Below are 23466 nucleotides of genomic sequence, written 5' to 3' on the forward strand. Positions count from 1 at the left end.
GACTAAACCACCAACAATCAGTATTCATGGAGGGACCCATGACTCCAGCCACTTATGTAGCAGAGGATGGCATTGTCAGGCATCAATAGGAGGAGAAGCCTTTGGTCCTGTGAAGGCTCGTTTCCCCAATATCGGGGAATGCCAGGGTGTTGAGGTTAGAGTGGGTGGATGGGAGTGGAAGCATCCTCATAGAAGCAGGGGGAGGAGGTATGGGAGAAGGAGGGAAAGGGGGATAACATTTGAAATGTAAATACATAAAATACCCAAGAAAAATAAAATTTAAAAATTTAAATACAAAAAAAAGTGATGGAATTCAAACAGAAAAACACATTGCCACTTTGACAGGGTCTAGAGTCACCTAGGAGGCACACTGCGGGGAATGCCTTATTGAAGGTGTTTCTGTGAAGACTTCACTATGGATGTGGGCATCTCCATCCCATGGGCTGGAGCTCTAGACTGAATACAGAGTTACAGCAAGCTCAGTGCTGGCGTTCATCTCTTGCTCCTCTTTTCTTCCTGACTGGATGCAACACAGTCAAGTGCTCCATGCTCCTGTTGCCATGATGCTGTTCACCCTCAAGTTGGGAGCCCCAAGCCCTCTCCCCTTTAGGCTGCCTTTAGCACAGAAGTGAAGAAGTAACTAACTCCTATGACGTTAGCAAAGAGGTCAGGAAGTCTGACAGGCAGGAAGCCAGAGGACAGAGCCTTTGTTCTGTTTCCTCTCTGGAGGCAGGGGCTCTGGTCCTAAGTCGGCCTTTGACCTGGCTCTGTAGCCCAGGCTAGGCTTAAGCAGCAAGGAGCACATTTGTAGTCAGGGTCAAGACAAAGAGGCCCTAGAACAAGTGCTAGTTCTACATAACTTACAGAAGAGGAGGCGACCCAGGCCTCCATGGGCACCCAGTTTTCCCAGCAAGGGCGGCACTCAAGACAGGAAAGATGCCTTCGAGCAAAGCTCTGACACTTGTTTTGCGCATTCTGGTGGAGATGGGGCCTGGGTCTCCTTCTCTTTAAACCCAGGATTCATGACTGCCTGGCCAACCAATCATGGAGGAAGTGAGGCACTGCCATATTTCAGGCCCACAGTTCTAGGAGTCAGTAGTTTCCATTTGTTTCTTCCTGGTGTCACTCTTAGAACCTGAACAGGGTTAATTTTCCAGGACACAATTTCTCTGTATAGCCCAGGCTGTCCTGAAACTCAATCTGCAGATCAGGCTGGCCTAGACACACACACACACACACACACACACACACACACACACACACACACACACACACACACACACACAAATAATAAAAAATAAAATAACCATTAAGATAAAATGAGGGCCCTAGGACAAAGTCCTAGTCCCAAGTCAGTCCCACCAATTTACATTTCCTTCAAAGGAGCCCAGCATTCCTCTATGTCTGTATTATGCAGCTCAATCCTCACACTTGCTCTTCAAGATTGCTGCAAATATCCCCCTCGCCAATGACTGGCAACCACACCCGCTCATGGCCCTTTCCTGCTGACAGCCCATCCGGTACCTTTAAGAGAATGTTAGAACTCCTTCTGAGCGGTGAGTCCAGAGTTCCTTATGGTTCCACAGAGAGACTGCTGCTCCCTTGGGTCACGTGTGTCCTCTTGCCTACCTTGATGACTCCCAAATGCCGTCTCTCATGCCCTTTCATTACCTCCCATCCAGGGGCTCAGCCTTGACTGCCACCCTCCCCGCCTTTTCTCATTTGCATGGATACTGAACGGACCTGCTACCACACGTATCACAGCAGCTGTCACAGTTCGACTGCCGTTCTGTCATCTCAAGCCAACCGCAAGTCCCCATAAGATGGAGTCTGTGGTCTTTCCTCATGTGCCCCTGGCGCTAGGAAAACCTTAGACATACAATAGCTATTTGTGAAATAAATGAAAAGGCAGACAGGGAGCTGGTACAGGAGGATGAATCTGTGAGGGGGTGGGAAGGAAGACACAGAGAGCAGAGCAGGCAGGAGCTTCAGAATGAAGAGCTGCACATAAGCAAACGTTGTGTGTGTGCGGTGTGCGCACCGTAATCCGCTGCAGGTCTGGCATGCGCTGACGCTCAATAGACTCTAACTTTTTGTTACTGTGACCAAAATACCAGACAGAAACAACTTAAAGGGGGTGTTTGCTTTAGCTCAGGGTTTTTGAGGGCTCAGTCCACCATGATGAGGGGAGAGTGGTGGAGCAGGGCAGCTCCAGCATAGCAGTCAGGAAGCAAAGGGAAATGCTGGCCATCAACGAGGTTCGTCCTTTCTCCTCTTTGATTTTCAGCAGGGCCTAAGCGCACGTAGTCAGCAGGGTCTTCTAACCTTCCGCTCTGGAAATGCCTCCACAGACATACTCAGGTATTGAACCCCTAATGATTCTGAATCCAGTCATGTGGACAATGAAGACTATCATCCACAGTAAACATTTGCTGTCGGCATGTCAACAACTGTGCCTACAGTCGGAAGGCCAACACTCAGGATAGAAGGCAGGCACGTTCTCTCTTAAGGACTCTCGCACCCGAGGTTGGAAGTGTAGTCTCGCCTCCCCTGCTTCTCTTGCTTGGGATGGTAGCTCAATTCTCAAGGGAGCAGGCATGTGACCTCTAGGCCCCTTACCTCTCGGCTGCTGTGTGACAAGCCCCAGGCCCCTTATGTGACTGACCCAGGCCCCTCAGCTCTCGGCTGCTGTGTGACCAACCCAGGCCCCTTATGTGACTGACTCAGGCCCCCCAGCTCTCGGCTGCTGTGTGACCAACCCCAGGCCCCTTATGTGACTGACCCAGGCCCCTCACCTCTTGGCTGCTGTGTGACTGACCCCTAGGCCCCTCACCTCTCGGCTGCTGTGTGACTGACCCCAGGTCCCTCACCTCTCGGATGCTGGAGTAGGACTTCGCTCTCTCTTCACACAGGTGGAGTTTCTCTCGAGGGGGCTGGAACAGTGCTGTCTGAAGCAGCTTATTTGAGAGCCTGTTTTTAGAAGTGACGCTGACAGCAGCAATGACTTCATCCAGGTGGCTGGACATGTGAGTCTCCTGAGACTCTTGCATATTCTCATACGCATTGTCCTCTAATGGAAAACAAAGGCACGAAAGGACCATTTTCAGAGTCACCTTTGAAAATTCACATTTCTTTTCCTCCAGAAGTCTAGGTTAACGTCTAGGACAAGGCCAACATTATGCCTACAACTTCTTTAAGATTAAAAACATTTCATCTCAAAAGTGCATGTGCTGGTGCTGAGTTCTTTTGAAAGCTCCAGGCTTATGTCCAGTGACAGCTAAACCGAGCATCTATAGCCCGACAGAAATTACGTGAGGCCACACAGCTCACAATGAGCTACACTGAAATGAACACACCTTGAATCAACTGAATCCCAACTGACCTTGAGGCAGAAAGTAGATGACTGTTGTTAATCTTTCCGTCTGGATAAAATACAGTAATTTATCCTATTGCCTGAAATAACTACAACAACAATAACATCAAAACAAAACAGAACAAAAACCAAAACTCCGGACGGACATAGAAAAAAAAAAAAAAGGTTTAAAAGACAGGATCCTAGCAATAATTCCTGAGATTGACAAAGTAAATAAGCCAAGACCCCAACTGGCTCTGTTTATTGCTTTGAGTGTTTCCAGGTCAAAGGGCAAGGGAGAAGGGACCAAGAAGTTCCTGGTGGACTCTGCTCTGGGAGAGAACTGAGAGCCTGGGAGAGCAATGTGCCTGGAGTCTGCAGGACAGTTAACTGAGGAGAATGCTCACAGGGAGAGTGCCTGAGCTTAGCACAAGTCCCCTGAGATACAGGGAGAGATGTCAATCAGTGTGTAAGAAAGATCCGTCTATAGCATTAATAAGAATGTGCATACCACCCATTCTGGTGCTGTCTCTGAATTAAACAAGATAATGAGGGAACTGGGCAAAGTTCTCAGAAAGATGTTTTTCCCCTCTCAGGAACAGAAAATAACTAATCCTAGACCAAACTATGCTTGCTATACCAGAGTTTGCCAAATTACTAAACCTGACAAGTAATGAGAGATTCAGGAAGTAAAGGCTCATTTAGTCGGACGAAAACATCCAACTAAAAAATTGATGCCAAATTAATGTAAATGTTGAATTAGCAGAAAAAGACACCAAAACAGTTAGTAGAGTTGCATTCCATGAATTTTGTTCAAAAGGCTAAAATTGAACTTGGAGATGTGTAATATGTGAGAGGAATATATTCTACATAGGACTCTCCATGGCTAAGAGACTAGACACTGTAGAAGAGAGGTGTGGGCTTGCAGACATGGCAACAGAAACCAATGGAAAGGAAACCTCACTGACTGAGCTGTGAGGCAAAAGCAACTTGTTCCACATTTATGTAGTTTAGGTCTCCGAAGGCAAGCAGATTGTGTGTGTGTGTGTGTGTGTGTGTGTGTGTGTGTGTGTGTTGTGAACAATTCATGGATAACCTTTTCCTAAACTGAGAAAAGTACAAAGCCGGAGATCCAGGATGTCCGATGAGCACTAAACACAGAGACACTGAGGCACATCATAACCATAAAAAGTAGTCAGGAGAGAAGAAACACTATGTGATGCTTCTCAAAAAGAAACACTGTGTGCCAAAAATAACATTAGCCAAGTGTGGTGGTACATGCCTGAAACTTGGGAGATGCCAGAGTTCAAAGTCATCCTTAGTTACAAAGTGAATTCAAGGCTCTCCTCTGATACAAGAGATCCTGTATTAGTTTGCTCTGTTGCTAAAATAAACACCTTGACCAAAAGCAAGCTGAGGAGGAAAGGGTTTATTTGATTACACATCACAGTCCGTCACTGAGGGAAGTCAGGACAGGAACTCACGCAGGTACTCAAGGACAGGAAACTGAAGCAGAGACCATGGAGGAGTGCTGCTTACTGGCTTGCTCTCTGACATTTGCTCAACCTGTTTTCTTATGCACTTTCCCAGGAACATTTTCCCAGGGGTGGCCCTACCCAGTTATTTGGCCCTACCATATCAATCATTAAGAAAAGGCCCTACAGACTTGCAAGAGACCAGTCTTAAGGAGGTATTTTCTCAACTGATATTCCCTCTTCTCAGGTGACCCCAGCTTGCGTCAGGATGACAACAACCAGAGAACTAGTCAGCACAGCTCAGTTAGTAAATGTTAGCAAACTCTAGTATAGCTGTGAGGAAAAAATACTCAACAATGAAAAGGGATCAACTGTGCTTATGAGTGAATCTCAAACTAGCTATGCCAAGTGGGGGTGTGGGGGCAGAATACATGCTGTGTGATTCTATCCCTATAAAGTTTAAGGAAATCTAAACCAATGGCTAATGACCTGAAGCAGATTGGTGGTGTCCTTGGACTAGAAAGGGGGGTGCGGTGGTGGTAAGAGGAAAGGAGAGGGCAGGCAGGGAAAGAGGGGAGCACAGAAGCAAGTGAGCGCGTGTGTGTGTGTGTGTGTGTGTGTGTGATTATAAGGCAGTGTGAATAGCATTTGTTGTGATGGTCATGTCCACATTATAAGGTATTGATGATAGTTTGTGGATGTACACATGTTGAATTTTATTAAATTTAAACTTCTGTGCCAGGTAACAAAGGTGCTACGATCATACACACAAACCAGCCTTTTAGAGACCCTCCCCCATCCCTGCAGGCATTTGTCAAACTCTGATTCTCCTGTTTGCTTCAGACAGCACATTGTTTCCCCCGACTGGCGCTCAATTATCAACTCAACAATCATTTATTGAGTTCTGCTATCATCACTGCACCAGCTAGTGTACATTATGGAAAACAGGAACCCAGGAAGGTGAACTCTAGCAGGTAAAAAGACCATAGAGGCTTAGAGGCTGGTCAAGACTTCAGAAATGAGAAGTACCGCTGCAGAGGATTCGGCTAACTTGTAAAGAGATTTGAGAGTGAGATCAGAGAAGAGGAAGCACCCAAGTCAAGCGACTGACTCATCAGCAAACTTTGGGAGTGAAATGCGAGTTGAACGCGTGGCCAGCTGCTGGCAGGTGGATGTGCAGTGTGAGGTGACCACGGATTGGATCATGAGCAGGGGTGGTGCACCAGAGCCACAGACATTAGTGTGTCTTCCACCTAGGAGAGCTATCAACAGATCTGAAGAAAAGAGTTAACCAACAGAAAGAAATACTGGTTTCACAAACGGAGGACTCTCCAGTCAAATAAATGGGTAGACAGGAACGAGCCTTTTCTTAGGTCCTTTGTAAGTCTTGGATGTTGTGTAGCACCCATAACTTTCCCACAGACAGTACTTTCCCAGGCTTTTGAACGAGCACTTTGCAAACGCTGCCCAGGGTGCCTCTGTGCCCCACCCCCTACATAGTGAGGCCACGAATAGAAGCAGCAGGATATAAATGAGAGGCTAGTATAAGATGATCAATTTACATTCAGTTGAATTGAATTTGAGATGGCGAATGACATTTACTAAAATGTTAGAAATAGAGCACTCCTGCATGATTTTATTTTCTGGTACCAAGGATGGAACCCTCCTTTTACTAAGGGCATCCTGCCACTGGACTTACTTCTGAACTCAAGACTGGCCAGAGGGCAACTGAAACAGGCTGGAGAAAGCACACTGGTTCCTTGGCGTTCTAAAACCAAGATCTGGGGCTGGAGGGACCGCTCAAGCACCAAGGGCTCACCGGACTACTGCAGAGGACCCGAGGTCAGTTCCCAGAACCCACATTCGATGCTGCCAAGCATGGCTCAGTCCAGCTCCAGGGGATCCCACGCCCTCTTCTGGACTCAGAAAGCATCTGCACTCATGTGCACATACCCATGCACCTAATTTTTAAGAATCCTTCAAAAAAAAAAAAAGATCAAAATAGAGATTTACATGCATCAGAAAAGATGTCTCCTAAGAAAAGGGGAGCTTTTCTATCCCTCGGCAGCAGTATGGGATGGGACTGCCAAGCAGAGATGGAGAAAGTGCCCCAGGTCCCACTGTGAGAAAGCTGCAGAGGCTGCTGTGCCATCCCGCTGACTTTCTCATTCCTGGGCAGCTCCTGCAGACACACTATCCAAACTGTACCTAAGCTCCACTATACCGGCTCAGTACTGTGCTGTATCCCAAGCTGTTGGCTGGCGTTTAAAAGGCATCTTCTTGCCTTACGCTTCCTCATCCATCCAACCCGTGACGGTTAAAGAGAGTCTGTTTTAACAGTGCTTATGGTCTAAGCACTGGTGAGATTCAAGAACTCGAGCTGCCCCGCCTGCCTATGTGACTTGGGCAACATTGACAACCAAGAGCTCAGAAAAGCTTTATGTTTTCCATCTTTGTCACGCATGGCTCTTATAACTACTTTGTGAGTGTCAGGGGGCAAACAATCCTATTCCTATCTTGTTACTGCTACTTCCATTTTATTAAGGGGGAAAATGAAGCTAGAGAAGCTAATACTTGGATAATACCACAGGGATAGAACCAGGACTCCAAACCTGGTAACAAGTAATAACTTGTTGAAACTGTGCATCATATTGGCTTGCTCCGACCACAATCTAGAGCTGTGGGAAGCAAAGGCTGTCGCTTTGAAATCCACAGAAGGCATGTTATAAGTATCAATTCTTGTGAGCAGGTGGGGCAACACCTTTAACAGATTGAAACACATTTTCTCACTTTGCAATGGAAGGGAGGTAGAGAAAGAATGTTTGAAATAATTTAACATGTCAAAAATATTTGTTATTTTTGGACCTGTGAGTCTAAGGTTAAACTTTGAAATAGGTTTCTCACTTTTGTTTTCAGGATTAAAATAAAACGGTTTGTTTCATGCTGCCTTGTAGCTGTCTTTGGCTACTTGGTGGGTTCTTTGTTCCTTCTGCCCTTGTCCACCTTTTCTAAGAATTATTTATTTATGCATATGAGTACACTGTAATTGTCTTTAACACACTAGAAGAGGGCATCAAATCCTATTACAGATGGTTGTGAACCACCATGTGGTTGCTGGGAATTGAACTCAGGACCTCTGGAAGAGCAGTCAATGCTCTTGACCTCTGAGCCATCTCTCCAAACCCCTTCTCTACCTTTCAACTCCCTAACACTACACAGGGGAGAAAAAAGAATAGAGGGAAAGGGGGTGACTTTATCATTAGACTTCTTCCTGCTGATTAGAGGCATGGAGTTCCTTGGGGCAAGTTAGATCTTCACCGTCAGGATACCTATTTTCTTCTTATTTCTTCTTTGTGCACGACTATTTAACCAACGTCGACCAAGTAACACCCCACCCCTTGGGGCCCTAGGATTTATACACTCTCTCAAAAGTCTCCAGAATTCTAAGTCACACAGTCACAGACACTATCTGCAGCTGGCAAAATCACGCTCCTGAATGAGGCGAATCATAGTCAGCTGCTGTGGACAATCTGAAGCAGCCCCTGTCCCACACCTGGGATGAGAACAATCACACAGTCCTTCTTCTGTGTTTTTTAAAGAAACAAAAATTCTCACTACACTGCCTCTTAATATTGTATCCCAAATACATAACACATACACATATCCAATACAGAGCGTCCATAGGTTGTACCTAACATGGATTTCTTTTTACTAAAATATTTTTGTCAAAAGTGAGCCATTATTTTAAGATTAGAAGGCTCTCAAACAACTAAAATCAAAGCTACCTTATGATCCAGCTACACAACTCCTAGGCAGGCTTATATCCAAAAAGCCCTACATTCTACTCCAGAAGTGGTTGGACACCCACGATTACTATCACTCTATTCAAAATGGCAAGGACGGTAAAGGGAATCGGCCTACATGTTATCAAAAGGGGAACAGATAATCAACATTTAGTACACATACACGGTGGAATTTTATTCATCCACTAACAAAACCGAAACTATGAGTGAGACGTTCGGGAAAACGGAAAGAACTGGAAAATATATTAACTGGGATAACCTAGGATCGTCGACTGAGGATCCCAGCTTTGAACTGTTAAATATCTACATCTAGAAGGAAGTGGGCAAAGCTGGGGAGTGGGGAAGAATCTCTGAGGCAAAGAGGAGGGGAGGGTAATAGAACTTATGTGATACGAAAGTAGAAACCGGGGTGGGGGTTGGGGGGAAGTGAGAGGGTACCCGGTGGGGGAGGGAGATCAACCAAACACAGGATTGTTTGTGAGGAAACCTGTTACTTCATAAGCTAACGGAAACAAGCAGGCAAACCGGAGTTTCACATAAAGATCTAGATTCCTGGGGTTTCTGCCTTTGAAACCTCAGAACACCTATCAGCTTTAGGGCATTTGTCAGGCAGGGTAGACGGTCAGCCTTCCCAGCAAGCAGGGAGCTGGCGACCTCTCCCGAGACCGCTCTCCGGGCTCCACTGGCTCCAGGGCACAGCAGTGTAGTCACCGGTGCGGTAGTTTTTCTTCCTAAGAGTAGATTTCTGTATTTGTCTCTCTTCCCAAGTGAGACGGATGGAGTAGGCAGAGGGACGGATTTTCCTGACCCGGGCCACCCACTGCCAAAGTTTCACCTAAGGCATGGTTGGCTATAGGACGCTGCTACTTCACACCCCATTTGCCACGTGCCAATAGCAGTGGCGTGTCTTCTGATCTCGGAGATGCTTAACTGCCAAAGGAGATGTGTGTTTCTGAAGGGTGCAACACTACCTGTCTGACTTCTGAAAGGATTTGAATCAGTGACCTTGCTTTAGATGCACACTTTCAGCGCGCGTCTGCGCCCTATAGGAACACCTTTCCTTTAAAGACCTCGGCTTCAGTTCACTTACTTGGAGCTACACGCTTATCATCGGCTGCCTTTCTTTTCTTTGTAACAGCCATAGCTGTGGCTCAGAATTTCACTAGAAATCAGCCCAAGGCCCCATACACCACCTTCCCCTTCGCAGCTTCAAACGCCTCTCTCAGTCTGCACTTACAACTGCCAGTCAGACTCACCTAATCAATGGATGCTATTCCTTCTTCCAGACCTGCCTAGTAGAGTGCAGAAACACATGATAGGCCTTGGATCATAGTGAGAAGAGGTCTCAAGTGGAAGGAAGACTGGGGGTGATGTTTCAAACATTTATTAGCTGGAAGATCAAAGGATCCATTCACCTGCTTAGGGGGCAACCATGCCAGAGCAGGGACCTGAAGGTCCCCAGTGTTCCAGCTCGTAGCTTTTTTGGTTGACTCATGGGAAGGTGTAGCAGGCCTAAGGGAAAAGTGTAGACACACTCAGGTCAATGGCTCTTAGGAAATAATTATTATGATGGTGTCAGAGTATATTAGCTAAGTAGCCTGGCCCAGATAAAAATAGGGCATTGGGAAATAACACAGAAAAACAGGGAGGACAGAGGCTCAGCAAAATGTAATTAAATCCACAATAACTCCAGAAACTGAACTAAGAAATTTAAATCATTTACAAACTTGGGTTTCAGGTCCAGAGCATCTCCAGTGGTGAAGTCTACCAAGACATAAAAAAAAAAAAAAAAAAAAAAAAAGGAAGAAAAATCAGCTCTACAAACTGCAGAAAGCACAGAACCAGTCAGACACACGAGACAGGGCAAATCATTATCTTTCTGAAAGTGTATATTAAACTCAGATATAGCGACGTAGAGAAAAGGCTGTATAGTGCGGCCTCAAAGGTCTATTAAAAGAATGGGAAGTTGGGTTGACATATGAGTTATGCACTAGAGTCACAGAGAAGAAAACCACCTCGTCTTGATAGGTGCAGGGAAGATGTTTCTTCCTCTTTCTACTAATTTTTCTTTTATTTTTTTTTTTTAAATGTGTGTGTGCACACATTTGGTGTCTCCACCTTAATCTTTGAGACAGGATCTCTTCAGACTTGATTGGCTGGACCAGCTGACCAATGAGCTTGATCATGCAAAGAACTACCATGGCCCAGCTTCCCTGTGAATACTGGGGATCCAAACTGGGGTGCTTGTGCTTGCACAGAAAGCATGTTACCAACCGAGTAGTCTCTCTCAGTCTCTCTGCCCCGCCGTCAATCCATCTTATTATGGAGCCCAGTCTGGCCTTATCAGTTCTCAAGCCTGTGTCTCCCAAGTACCTAGAAATCGAGCATCTGCCATCAGACCCAACAAGCTAACAGTGACTGTCTTGAATGCTTTCCTCTTGTGACAGGGAACAAGAAGAGGAGGTCCTCTCTCAACACCCGTATTCAAGCTTGTGTTCCAATCGGAGTAAGTAGGCAAGAAGAATAAAAGCATAAGGGCCGAAAAGGAAGAAAGAGAACTTTTATTATGGCATGATCCTGTAAGTAGAATCCTAGGGAATCCTGGGACAACAGATAATAAAACTCCTACTAGCCCTGCAAAACATGTTCAATAAGTCCAAAGGATATATCAGAGGTAAGATACAGTCCTTCTCTCTCCCCTTGTTTCTAGTCTTACTTTTTCTTACTTATAGCATGTTTGTTTAAGACATCTCACTACACCAAGTCCCTGGCCAGGCTGGAGCGAAATTCTGTCAGCTGGGCTTGAACTTGTGTTGCTTCTCATGTCTGCCTCCCAAGTGCTGGACTGTAGGTCTGCAGCGCCATCTCTCCATCTTACATGGGGTATGTGCAGCTCTCTGTGCTCCTGGAGCCCAGAGGCCAACCTCAGACATCACTCCTTGGAGTTACCCAGATTGCTTTTACTTGTAGGCCCTTCTCACTGGGACCTGAGTCTTTCCTCAGGTTCCTGAGCGGTATGACTATAGGTATGCCCCATAATGCCTGGCTTCGGGATTATGTTTTATGTATGCTAACAATATATAACCTGGAAACGAAATTAAGGAAATATGGCTACTAACAATAGAAAGACAAACAAACAGACGCCTTTGAATGAGTGTAGTAAGTATAAACAAGTGTGAGAGTATCGGGGTTTGAATCTGAAATGAGTCCCGTGGGTTCATATTTGAATACTAGGTCCCCAGGCTACGGAGCTAATTGGAAGACTGGAGCTTGCATGAGGTAGGGTGTGGGTGGTGGAAGTAGGGCCACCAAGGGGTGGGACTTTAAGGCCATAACCATCCGAGATTCCAGCCTTTAATCCCTGCTTCCTCTGCTGCAATGAACAGAAACCGTGAGCCCAGCAAACAAACCCCTTTTGTCTTTTAAATTACTTCTGTCAGGTATTTAGTTGCTGCCCTGTGAAAGTAACTAATACAGACATGTACTGGAAGTTAAGGAAGTTAAAGCAAGCTTAGATACACGGAGAAACGTCTGTGGATTAGAGATGTCACAGTGTCCTCACGGGGATCAGAAGATCTAAACAATTCCTACCGAACTATTAAATGGTTCTTTTTTTTTTCTATGCAGAAATGAACATTTTGTGCTCAATTCATATGGAAATGCAAGGAATTCAAACTAGATCGAGCAATCCTTAAAAAGGAAGAATGCTAGGTAACTCATATTTTGAAATTTTAAAAGTTACTATTAATATAAAAACTATTAAAAGTCAGCCAGGTCTGGTAGTACAAGTCTATAAAGCAAAACTTGGGAAGCTAAGTCGGAGGACCAGGAGTCCATGCTCAGTCTGGACTGCATGGTAAAAAAAAATCCTGCCCCAAACAGGTTAGCAAACAGACCAGAAAAACCCAAAACAAAACAAAAGAGGCCCTAACAAACCCACAGTAATTAAACGCTGTTGGAGAAACAAAATGTCACTTCTCAGGTCTCAAGCTGTCATGACCAGCCTGGTGACTGCAGAAAAGAACTGTCCTAGATCCGTGACATTTGTTTGGGTAGTAGATCCTATTATGTCCTCATCAGGTAAACAACAGTAATTATGTCAGAGGATTATGTGAGTCACCCTGATCGGGGTAATCATTATAGGAGCTGCCAGAACAACAAAACAAGTTGTTGAGGAAGGCACCGATGAACACGCCAGACCGAATGGGGACAACCCCACGCGGCCTCAATCCTTCTCAAAGAACAGCAACTCAGTAAAGCTGGGAGCAGGAGTACGCCCTCTCCTCCAAGGAGCACTCCGACTGGTGGTCCAGGGCCAAGCAGTCAGTGCTGAAAACATATAAATACGTAACATGTGGACTCAACAGGCTGTAGTTAGAAGAGTGTGTGTGTGTGTGTGTGTGTGTGTGTGTGTGTGTGTGTGTGTGTACACATTTAAGTGTGCAACAACAAGTGATGGGAAAAGAGGCCATGGGTATGAAGAGCCGTGGGTATGTGGGAGGGGCTTGAGGGAGAAAAGGCAGGGGAGAAATATTGTAATATGATCTCAAAAAGAACAAAAGAAATTGCTTTAAATAACTGCCTTGTACATCTTGTAAGCTTGTCAAACACAGAGCAGTTGAAGCTGGGATAAAACAGAACAAAATGACAAGGCACTGGCATAAATAAGATAAATAAGGACTGACAGACAGGACAGGAAAAGAAGTTAACTCTGACATACACGGCCACTGGTTTTTTTTCAGCGATCAAACCCAGGTCCTGTGTACCCTGACCCCGGCCACCCTAAGGCGCTAAGATACTGAAAGGGCGGAAAGAAGAGTCTTTCAACGAATGGTGGATGCTGGAGAGCCACACACACAGGAGGGAGACCCCAAGCCATACCTAAAAGTTAGCCTCCAGCCGAGCAGAGACCCAAATGTAAGGTCCAAGTCTAAAGCCCTGCCAGGGCATTGGAGTAAACGCTCTCGAGCTTGCATTCCTTGGCTACAGCTCCAAAGCCCCAGTGACAGAGGGAAAGGTGGATTAACTGGACTTTCCCAACATTGAGTCCTTGGTGCTTCAAAGCTAGACGCTAAATTGAAAAGACAACCTAAAGGATGGGGGACTATGTAAAGACTATCTGCAATCCAATGACAATATATTAACCCAACTGAAAATTAGACCACTAGTAAATAGAGATTTTTTAATGTTATTATTTATTTAATGTGCGTTGGTACTTTGCCTGCATCTGTGTCTACGTGAGAGTGTCAAATCTTGGAGTTACAGGCAGTTGTGAGTTGCCATGTAGATGCTGGGATTTGAACTGAGTCCTTGGGAAGAGCGCCCTTAACTGCCAAGCCATCTCTCCAGCCCCTAGACATTTTTTTTTTTAAACAAAGAAAACATACGGATAGCTAAGAAACCCATACGGCTAACTAATATCATTAGTCATTATCAAAATCACAAGGAACTACTAATTCATATTCACCAAGTTTGGACAACAATAGTAATAACAACAGCAATAAACCCAAACATAAGAAGGGGTGGCAAGGATGTGGAGCGGTCGGAGCTCTCACATGCTGCCGGGGAGAGTGTGACATGGTGCCGAGGTTGCCTGGGAAAACGGCTGTGATGCTCCCTGGGAGTTTGACACAGTCAGTCCATGAGCCACTCGTCTACTGGAAGGTAAATACAACGCGGCTGAAGAAGCATGGCTACACGCACCTTGTACACATCTTCTAGCAGTGCTAGCGACAGGAGCTGGATACCGAAGGTATTCCCAATGCCTGTGAACTCCCGAGTGTATGAAAAGAATGTGGCATCGCCACATCGTGGAGAATCCTGACAAACACAGATGTGTGTGTGTGTGTGTGTGTGTGTGTGTGTGTGTGTGTGTGTGTGTGTGTGTGTGTGTGTGTGATGGTCCACAGACCTCAAAGTTCACAGCTTACACTGTCGATGAGATCTCATGTCTTTTCATCAATCCTCCTCTTTGGGCTAGAGCCATCATCTAGTTCCTTGTGAAGCTGGAGTCAAACGATACATTCACTAGAAACAGTATCTTTAAATTTTAATGTGGAAATATCAATAGCAGGGACATTGCCACAGCAATTAAACTCCAACTAGGAAGTTAAACATAGCACGCTACCACTGAGTGATGTTTCTAGTCCTTAAAACTGCATTTAGTTTAAAAGCCAAACGTATTGCATAAGTTTCCTTTCGTTGCCTTTCTTGTTTTGCACATACAGAGTGCCAAAATCCTCAGGGGAAAGGCTGTGGGCAGCTGGAGGAAGCCAGGGCTGAGGAGGCCTGAACACTGGAGCAAGCCAACCCCTTCAGTGCGGATTCACTCCGTTTAAAGGATGGAGTAGGTGGGTGGAGAGGCCCATTCCACAGAGGTGAGGGCTGCGTATCCCAGGAATCATAGCAGACTCTGAGAAAGCATGAGTGAGCTTTTCACTGTCCCTGTCCACAGGCGGCACGAGTCACGTTTAGTATGTGACATCTCTTCTGCTTCTCTAACTTCTCGAGGGCTGTACTATTTAAGGGACTTAAGGTGACACTGGGTAAGGACTGGAGACAGCCATGTCTCTAACAGCTAGGGATTCCTCCTTCTCCTCCTTTGGAAATCACTGATGATATGTCAGCTCACTACAGAGACTCCTGTCCGCTAAAGCTGTTGGGCTACGAGAGCCAGGAAGCAGCATAGGTGTCCCTCAAAGAATGGACCAATAAGGAACTTGTATACAACACGGATTCAATCGGCTGTTTTTTGTTTTTTTTTTTTTTTTTTTTCAGTTGCAGGAAAATGGAAGAAACTAAAGAACATGTTAAGAGAAATAACCCAGTCTCAAAAAGGGAAATGTGGAATGTTGTTTGTCCTCTCTTTAGAAACCAGGAGATAGAGAAGCATGAACATACACAGGGAATTTAGATATCTGGAAGGAAAGGGGGAGTCGGTGGGAGGAATAAAAAAGAGGGATGAAAATGACCAAAGCATATTATTGGCCTCTGTGGAGGTGGAAGGGAATCCCCCTTTAAATATGTTTTTCTAATTAAAAGAAAGCAAGAAAGAACAACCTATGGACATCGAAGGATGGGTGAGCGTCAGACTTCAGAGTAAGGGTTCGGTATAAGGATAAAGACAATGTCCCTGAAGCACTTTGTCCGATTGCAGGAGATGGCTCTTCAGTCTCTTTGCTTTCTCAGTGCCTAGTAGAGGTTCTGGGGTGAGCATGTGAAGCGTTGAGTTTTGTCCCAGACACAGCTCAAGTGGCACTCCCTGTAGTGGCTTTTCATGGTTTAGGGTTGGGGTTTGGAATTCCTTTCAATCAGTTAAGTGTGATCATGAAAAACACATTCAAAGAAAGAGCCAATCCAGTGGGCATAAAAATCACTTTCGCTGTTCTAACTATGCCACAACCACCACACCTGAGGATATATACTCACAGTGCTAACCCCCCACGCCCCCGCCGGCCGCCACCCCCCAGGGTGCTTTTCAAAGGCCACAGGGAAATGAATGCACCAGGATTTATGTGAGCCAACGACGGTAAATAAAGATACTTAATCAAAATGTCTGTACACCAGTTGAGAGTACTGAGCTCTGGCCTTTGCCCTGGCACAATCCTGAGCTACAGTACGAGCTTTCATATTGAAAATCCACAGCTGAGCTCCTTAATTCTAGTGACTGACTCTTCCGGTAAATTCCTGTGCTTTGTAAAAAACTATTATTTAAATGAAGCATTACGATCCTTTTAACCGAGGTTTTCAATGAGTCTCCTGCTGCGATCAGAGGCAGCTTTGCCAAGGCGGTGGCCGCCCTGTGAAACGCCACTTCCTTCTCCCCACCTAGTGCAAATTCAAGGGCTCTGAGCTCCTGATGCACTTAGCACCTGTCACAGGCACCCACACATTGAAATTATGTAGCCTCGTTCATTGAAAATCTATCTCTGAGCCCCCTCTGTCCAGAGCCTTGGTATGAACTTCTGGAGTTTTACTGTTTTATGTCCCTCTGGGCAAACCAAGAGTGGCAATGGAAGAAACAGTTGTTCTAATATATTCCTGAGCGTTATATGTTTAATACTAATCAAAATATCTCTTATTGATTGATTTCTTTTGGGGGAGAATTTATCCACTTGCTGTTTCTGATACAGAATATACCAAAATTAAGTTTTGTTTGGCCATAGGCAAATACATTCCTTAATTTTCAACTTTACAACTATTCGCCCAATTTGAGTTCAAATTCAACTGAGATTTTTCTTCTCTAAATAGATGGCTTGCATATTGGTCTGTTATCATAACGCATACACAGGACTATCCATTTGATTAAAAACAATATTAAAAGTCTAAATCCACATTAAAGAAACAAATAACCGCAAAGCACAGTTTTTTGAAACAAAATACGATCTACAATTAATCTTACTTACCTGGGAATCGGGTTGCCAACTTCATTCTAAAGACAAAAGAACTCCGATGCCTCTTCCTCCAGCCCGGCTCAGCAAGGATCTGTGTTTCCTTTGGTTTTCTTTGGACGTTCCTTTAAAACTAGCAAAACAAAACAAAAGAAAAAACCTGGAAAGTTTCTTTAGCACTCTGCATCTGTAACTTTGTTGTAAAATCCTTTGTGAGTTTACCCGGTACTTTTCTTTTCACAGATCTCTTAAAAATCTGAGTTGCCAATTTGGCTCCTTCTGAATCAAGTTGATGATTGATTCTACAGCCTGATAACCACAGGCAAATCTAAACAGAGCAGTCTCATCCTGAAAGAGAACGGCATTTTTTCGGTAAAGCAACCCAGTACTTAACAAAATTCCAGGCCAAAGAATGAATGATAGCGCCTTCACCAATAGGGAGTGGAGAAGCGAAGTTTGTCGAACTTTGTAATCCAATCCCTGGAAGCCAGAGGTGGGAATTTTAGATCAGGGGAAGCCTTTTCCTAGGAATTTTCTTAAAGTGGTATCGCTGACTTGTTGAAGTTAAAAGTTGCCAGAGGTTATAAAAAGAAAAAAAAAATCTATTTAGAGTTTTCCCTTTTAAGTCTGATAGTAAATCCATCCTCCACCAGACAAGTGAATTTCTAACAAATTCCTATCAATATAGGAATTTCAACATCAATTTGAACAGGGAATAAAGGCTATTTTAACATGATTTATTTTTCATGAGCAAAATTTGGATGTCAGTGGGCCAAAAATATTGTTTTATAAAATGAAAGCCAAAAATTAAAAATTAAGAAGCAGAAATTACTTCAGAAATGTTTTCTATTATTACTTTTGGTAATTGTCAACTATTAATAATATATACATATATTGAAATTATAATTACATCCGTTTTTCCTTTTCTTTCCTTATGATCAAGTATCCTATGTACTCCTCCTTTGCTCTCTTTCATATTTATGGCCTCTTTTTTCTTTAATTCTTGTTGGGGTGTGTGTGTGGTGAGAGAGAGAGAGAGAGAGAGAGAGAGAGAGAGAGAGAGAGAGAGAGTGTTTTCAGGGCTGACCATTTGGTATTGGATAATGAATTGGTGTGCTTTTCTTGGGGAATACTATTTCTCCTGATCTCCACATTCTTTAGTTGTCTGTAGTGTCACATTATTTTTACTTATAGATAATTAGATAGATAAAATTAAAGCTGCTTAACAAGAAGCCCCTATGCAAGTTAATAGACATCTTTTTGTTGTTTGTTTTGTCAAGACAGGGTTTCTGCATGCAGTCCTCGATGTCCTGGAACTCACTCTGTAGACCAGGCTGGCCTCGAACTCAGAAACCTTCCTGCCTCTGCCTCTGAGTGCTAGGATTAAAGGTGTGGACCAGGACTGTCCAGCTCATCAATTTTTTTTAAAGGACAAAGAGTAAGGGTTTTTGTTTGTTTGTTTAAGATTTATTTATTTATGTTATATATGTGAGTACACTGTTGCTCTCTTCAGACACCAGAAGAAAGTGTTGGGATTCCATTACAGTTGGTTGTGAGCCACCAAGTGGTTGCTGGGAATTGAACTCAGTACCTCTGAAAGAGCAGTCAGTGCTCTTAACCCCTGAGCCATCATCTCTCCAGCCCCCAAAGAGTAAGTTTTAATGGGGTGGTGGTGGTGGTGGTGGTGGTGGTGGTGGTGGTGGTGGATTTGTTCCAAACACCTAATGTACATAATGAGTTTCGTCAAATAATAAAGAGGAAGTCATAGAGGAAACTTTAAAGTTGTACACGACATTAAAAAAAAAACAAAACATTTTACTTTTCATCCCTGGTACTGGGGCTTGAATTTAGTGCCTCTACTGAGCTACATACCTGCCCCCTTTCTTTTTGAAATACTTTATGAAATAGGGTCTCATTAGCTCTTCAGAGTGTCCTTCAACTTGTGATCCTACAGCCTCAGTTTTAAGAGTAGCAGAGGCTGCATGCTGCTCCACCAGAATAATCAGGTTCTTAGTCTTAAGGTACTCATCGACTGTCTATTTAGCCATATAGAAACTGCCAGATCATTTCACTAAATTGTGATTGTCCTCGGTTATCTCACACTAGAGCCTGTGCTTCTTTTTAAATTTTCATTTATGAGACAGTGTCTCAGGCAGCTGAGGTTGGCCTTTAACGCCTGTCTCCACCTTCAAATCACTGGGATTCCGGCGTGCACCACCACACTTAGGTCACTTGAGCGTAGGCAATATCTTTGGCAGCGATCAGTGAGCATTTGGAGACATTATATCCAGTGCTTAGGTTCTGCTTGTTGACTCTATTTACTTGCGTTACGGAAGCCCGACGGCTTCTGTTTAAAAGTCAGAATGGTGGTGTAACAGTAGTCGGAATTGCTGATAGAGCAGATGCAAGACTGTGCATAGGTCGATTTAATCGCTCCGCGTCGAGTTTTATTGTTGGCAGCAGGATGAACGTATGAATAAAAGAACTGGCTAGTTACTGGCGACCCTAAGGCTGGCGACAGCTAAACAACCTACCAAAACACTAACGCAGAACACCCACTTTCTTAACACTGAGCTCCAAGCCGGAGCCGGAAGCCAGGACAGAGCCGTAGCTGGGACGCTGGAGGAAGTCGCGCTCTCAGCCAATAAGCGCTAGGTTTTGAAAACGAACCTCTCATTTCACCTATCGGAAGACAACGAGAACTGAGACGAACTATCGCGAGGTTTCATTCTCCGGGCCCCTTCTACCCCGAACACTACTCCCGTTAGTCAGGCCCGCCTCTCCGCAGGCTCCGCCCCCTTAGCCCCGCCCTCCCTGTTTCTGGACTGCCTTCCAGCGCAGCATGAGCCGCTGAGAGCTGGTCAGCGGGCGCCTAGGTGAGTGTCTAAGTTTCCAGGCTCACGGGTCGAAGCTGCTGGCGCGGCTCCGGGTGGGGACGCTTATCCCCGTCGCCACAGAAGAGTCTGGGCCTCTGGGAGAGAGACACTGGCTGTCCGGCCTTGGATCCCCACCGCTGCCGTGCCCTCCATGGCCCCTGGTACCAAAGTATCCTGGTATCTATCATCTTCTGAATCCCTGCCCCTGGGCTCCCGGCTGCCGAACTCTTACGACCTTAGGCTCGAACTAACTCAGGCAAAACCGGGACATCTGGTATCTTTTCTCATGGAGAAAACAGCCTTTTACAGACGATTGTAATATACAATTTGTTAAGTCTCTAATCTCCAGCGTTAGAAAACCGACTTGTTTATTCAGTTAAATCAAGTAGGACTACTCTTTCAAATACTTGTGCTTAAAATGGGGATGGACTTGAGAGATGGTTCTGTTTCTACTGAGAGAACTGGTGGTGGACTTCCAGAACACTGAAGGTGCAGTCTTACTGATTACATTGGTCAATACTGATTACATTGTTTACAGTCACTGTGGGCAGGGGTGAGGTTTTTGAAAGGGTCAGGAAAACTATCAAGGCTGTATGGCCAATGAGTGCATATTGGAGAACCAAGTGTATCGTTGATCTTGGGAAGCTTTTGGATTTGATTTGCATGCATGTCATCTCTCAGTTTGTAGGAAGATGCATTTCAGCAGAGCCTAACGATGCTCTTGAAGTAACCAGTGCCAGGTGGGACATTCAGACATCTGGTTACAGTGAGTGAAGTTTTTGGATATGGCTTTTTACTTTGCAAAAGGGAATCCTTCCATATGTGTAGTCTTTGGCTGTCTCACAACGATGGCACTGGCTACATTTTATATTTGTAAAAGGCTGCGTTATAGGAATGCTGGTGCCCAGACTTTGGAGTTAGGACCCCCTGCTTTTCGGTTGTGGCAAAGTCCCTCATCTGTAAAGTGGATTAATTCATGTCTGCTGTGCTGCTTGGCTGTGAAGATAAAGATATTTATGACGGATAGGAAGTTTAAATCGTCTGGATGATTTCAATGGCTAGATAAAAAAAAAATCAGCCTTGGAACAGCTGCTCTGATTTCATCCATTTATTAGCTGTTTGAAAGCTAAAAGTATCATAGATACTATATTCATACACAGGTATGCAGATATGAAGAAAGCAGCATCTCTCTGGACTTGGAGTTTTACAGACTCTTGTCTAAAGTGTCAGTAAACAGGGGTGCATATCTGTATCTGTAGATATAGATATGTAATCTAAAACAAATAGTAAAAACGAGCAAGTGGCTTGCTCTGAAAGAAAGTCAAGGGGATGATTAGTTTGGGATAGGGAGGTGAGTTTTACGTTGAAATCTGCAAGGGGAACGAGGCATTTCCAGGCTAGGAGGAGAGCAGCAACAGCTAGGAGGAGTTTGGCAGCTCCCGGGACTAAGAGAGGTCAGGGACTTGGTGAATGTGGCAGAGGTGGCTGGACAGGCAGGTTGGGCCCGATGGTCAAGGGCTCAGGAAGCTTTGTAAGACTTGGCTTTTCTCAATAAGGGGTTGCTAAAGGATTTCTTTAGTCAGACGTGCTTGAGAGGAAGAGGTGCAATTATGGGTGCATTTTCAGAGGCCCATTGCTGTGATTGACATGTTGGGAGTGAGGAGAGTGGACACATGGAGGCCAGGAGTACAGTTGGCCAAGGCAGGAGATGGCTCTGGTCTGTGGGTTGGGCAGCTGGAGGGAGATGGCTGGAACTGAGATGTATTTGGAAAGGGAACACTAGCCTCCATTGAAGAAGTGCTGATGGAGAGGATGGGCTCCTTCCTGACTCCCAGCTGAGCTGCTGTATGGACAGAAGGGTGCTTCCCCTACATTTGCTGACACAGGAAAACCTGGGGAGGTAACTAAGGGTGATGAGCACTGACACTGTCAGGGAAGGTACGGCATCGGAGATGATGCTATAAAATATCTAAACCACTCCCGCTTACTCAGGGCATAATTGTATGACATCGGGAATGCTGTAAGACAGAAACCACTCCCGCTTAATCGGTGAATTATTCTAGCCTTGTCTTCCATACAGAAGCATTGGTTCTGTCAGTGCTGTAGTTAGTTCCCTTCACTTTATATAAAGACACATAAGATGCCTAAAGATCCCGTGCCTGGCAATAAAGCGAGGAAGGAATAAGGAGGGGAAAGTATTCGATTCTTAGGTTGACCTGGGGCCGTTAACCACCACTTCATAGAATACTCTTTTTTTTTTTTTTTCAGAGCTGGGGACTGAACCCAGGGCCTTGCGCTCGATAGGCAAGCGCTCTACCACTGAGCTAAATCCCCAACCCCCATAGAATACTCTTAAGTAAAGTGGCAACTGCTGACTTCTGAGCTAAGAAATGAGTTTGAAAATGATAGAAATTAACCCCAAAGTTTATAAAACTCTGTTCATTGAGAGCCTCATATGATTATTCAATGAGAATTATTCTTAAAATGAATAAAATAATTGAAACTTCTCCCTTTTCTTTTTCAATAAAGAACTAGAAGGGATGTCTAGAAAAATTGACTTTTTGAGTAAATATGTTGTATGTACTTTCATTTCCACCCTGTCTTCTGGAATCCCGTGCCTCATCATAAAGAACCTACCCTAGGCCTGGGGTCAGATTCTTGCTTTTAATCCTGTATGAACCGTTCCACCTTTGACAAAGTCTGGAAGCCTGCATCTGTTCCTCATGGGTTACTAGTGAAGTTTGTTCATCCTCACATGTTCATAGTAAAGCTTGCTGGTCTGTATGCCTAGGAAGATGTCAAAGGTAGCTTCATTGTCCATCATCCAACATATTAGCTGCTCCATCTACCTGAGAGTTTACCTGAGGTCCAGAGATTTATAATTGAATCATAAGGGTGCAGTATTTTGGACTGGTGACTTTTGACCGCCTTCTTTGCTATTTCTGCAAAGCTGTGAAGAAAAGGCTAAAAGGATTAAAGAAGTAAAAGTGTGGGATAATCGACACCATTTAGGTAGGAGGAAGTCAAGGAATTGGACTGTCAGTGGTCTAAGTAGGAATAGTGTATGCTTGAATGTTCCAGGGAAGTAAAATACAAAATGAAGCAGCTCAAGATGGAAGTGGGGCCTGCTGCGTTTGTTTTTTTTTTTAAAAAACCTTTCTTTGGTCATGCTGTGCAGCTTGTCTCTGGGGATGCCAAGCAGTTGTAGAGTGCTTTCCCAGCATGCACAGAGCCCTGGGTTTGGTCTCATTGCTGCAAAAACAAAGAGGTGTGTCACACAACTGTATTCCTAGCACTCCTGGAGGCAGAGACAGGAGGATCAGAGATTTCAAGCCTTGGCTACATAGCAAGTTTTAGGCTACCCTAGGGTACGTGAGAAACCTGTCTGTAAAAAACAAAGCCAGACATTGAGCCTCTTATCCTATAAAGAGTTCTACCTGAAGAACAAAAGAGTTTTACCCCCCCAAGATCTATTTCTAGTGAGTAGCAAATATTGCTTAATCAGACTACTCTGTTATTTTAATGTGTTGTCTTGTAGCTCTGTAGGATGACAGGTTATGCAGTGCTTAT

The 23466-nt window shown here is 44.7% G+C and overlaps 2 protein-coding genes across 6 annotated transcripts in view; one reads left to right on the top strand and one right to left on the bottom strand.

The window, feature by feature from the left end:
- Positions 1-17495, bottom strand: part of Ttc23 (tetratricopeptide repeat domain 23) — an 86872-nt gene extending 69377 nt beyond the window's left edge. The window contains exons 1-2 of one of the 5 annotated variants that reach the window (XM_032893424.1): positions 17036-17474; positions 2871-3070 (exon numbers count right to left, since the gene is read on the bottom strand). In XM_032893424.1, the coding sequence (XP_032749315.1) occupies positions 2871-3070; positions 17036-17060 (225 nt within the window). In that variant the 5' untranslated portion in view covers positions 17061-17474. Of the gene's footprint in view, positions 1-2870; positions 3071-17035 lie in introns of those variants that run through there. The other 4 variants (XM_032893423.1, XM_032893426.1, XM_032893425.1 and 1 more) reach the window with 4 other exon arrangements.
- A 2282-nt stretch (positions 17496-19777) lies between these two features.
- Positions 19778-23466, top strand: part of Lrrc28 (leucine rich repeat containing 28) — a 120649-nt gene continuing 116960 nt past the window's right edge. The window contains exon 1 of the mRNA XM_032893428.1: positions 19778-19896. The gene's annotated coding sequence lies outside the window, so the exon portion shown is untranslated. The remainder of the gene's footprint in view (positions 19897-23466) is intronic.

Source organism: Rattus rattus, chromosome 2 (assembly GCF_011064425.1).
Source record: "Rattus rattus isolate New Zealand chromosome 2, Rrattus_CSIRO_v1, whole genome shotgun sequence".
In the NCBI taxonomy this organism is placed as follows: Eukaryota; Metazoa; Chordata; class Mammalia; order Rodentia; family Muridae; genus Rattus; species Rattus rattus.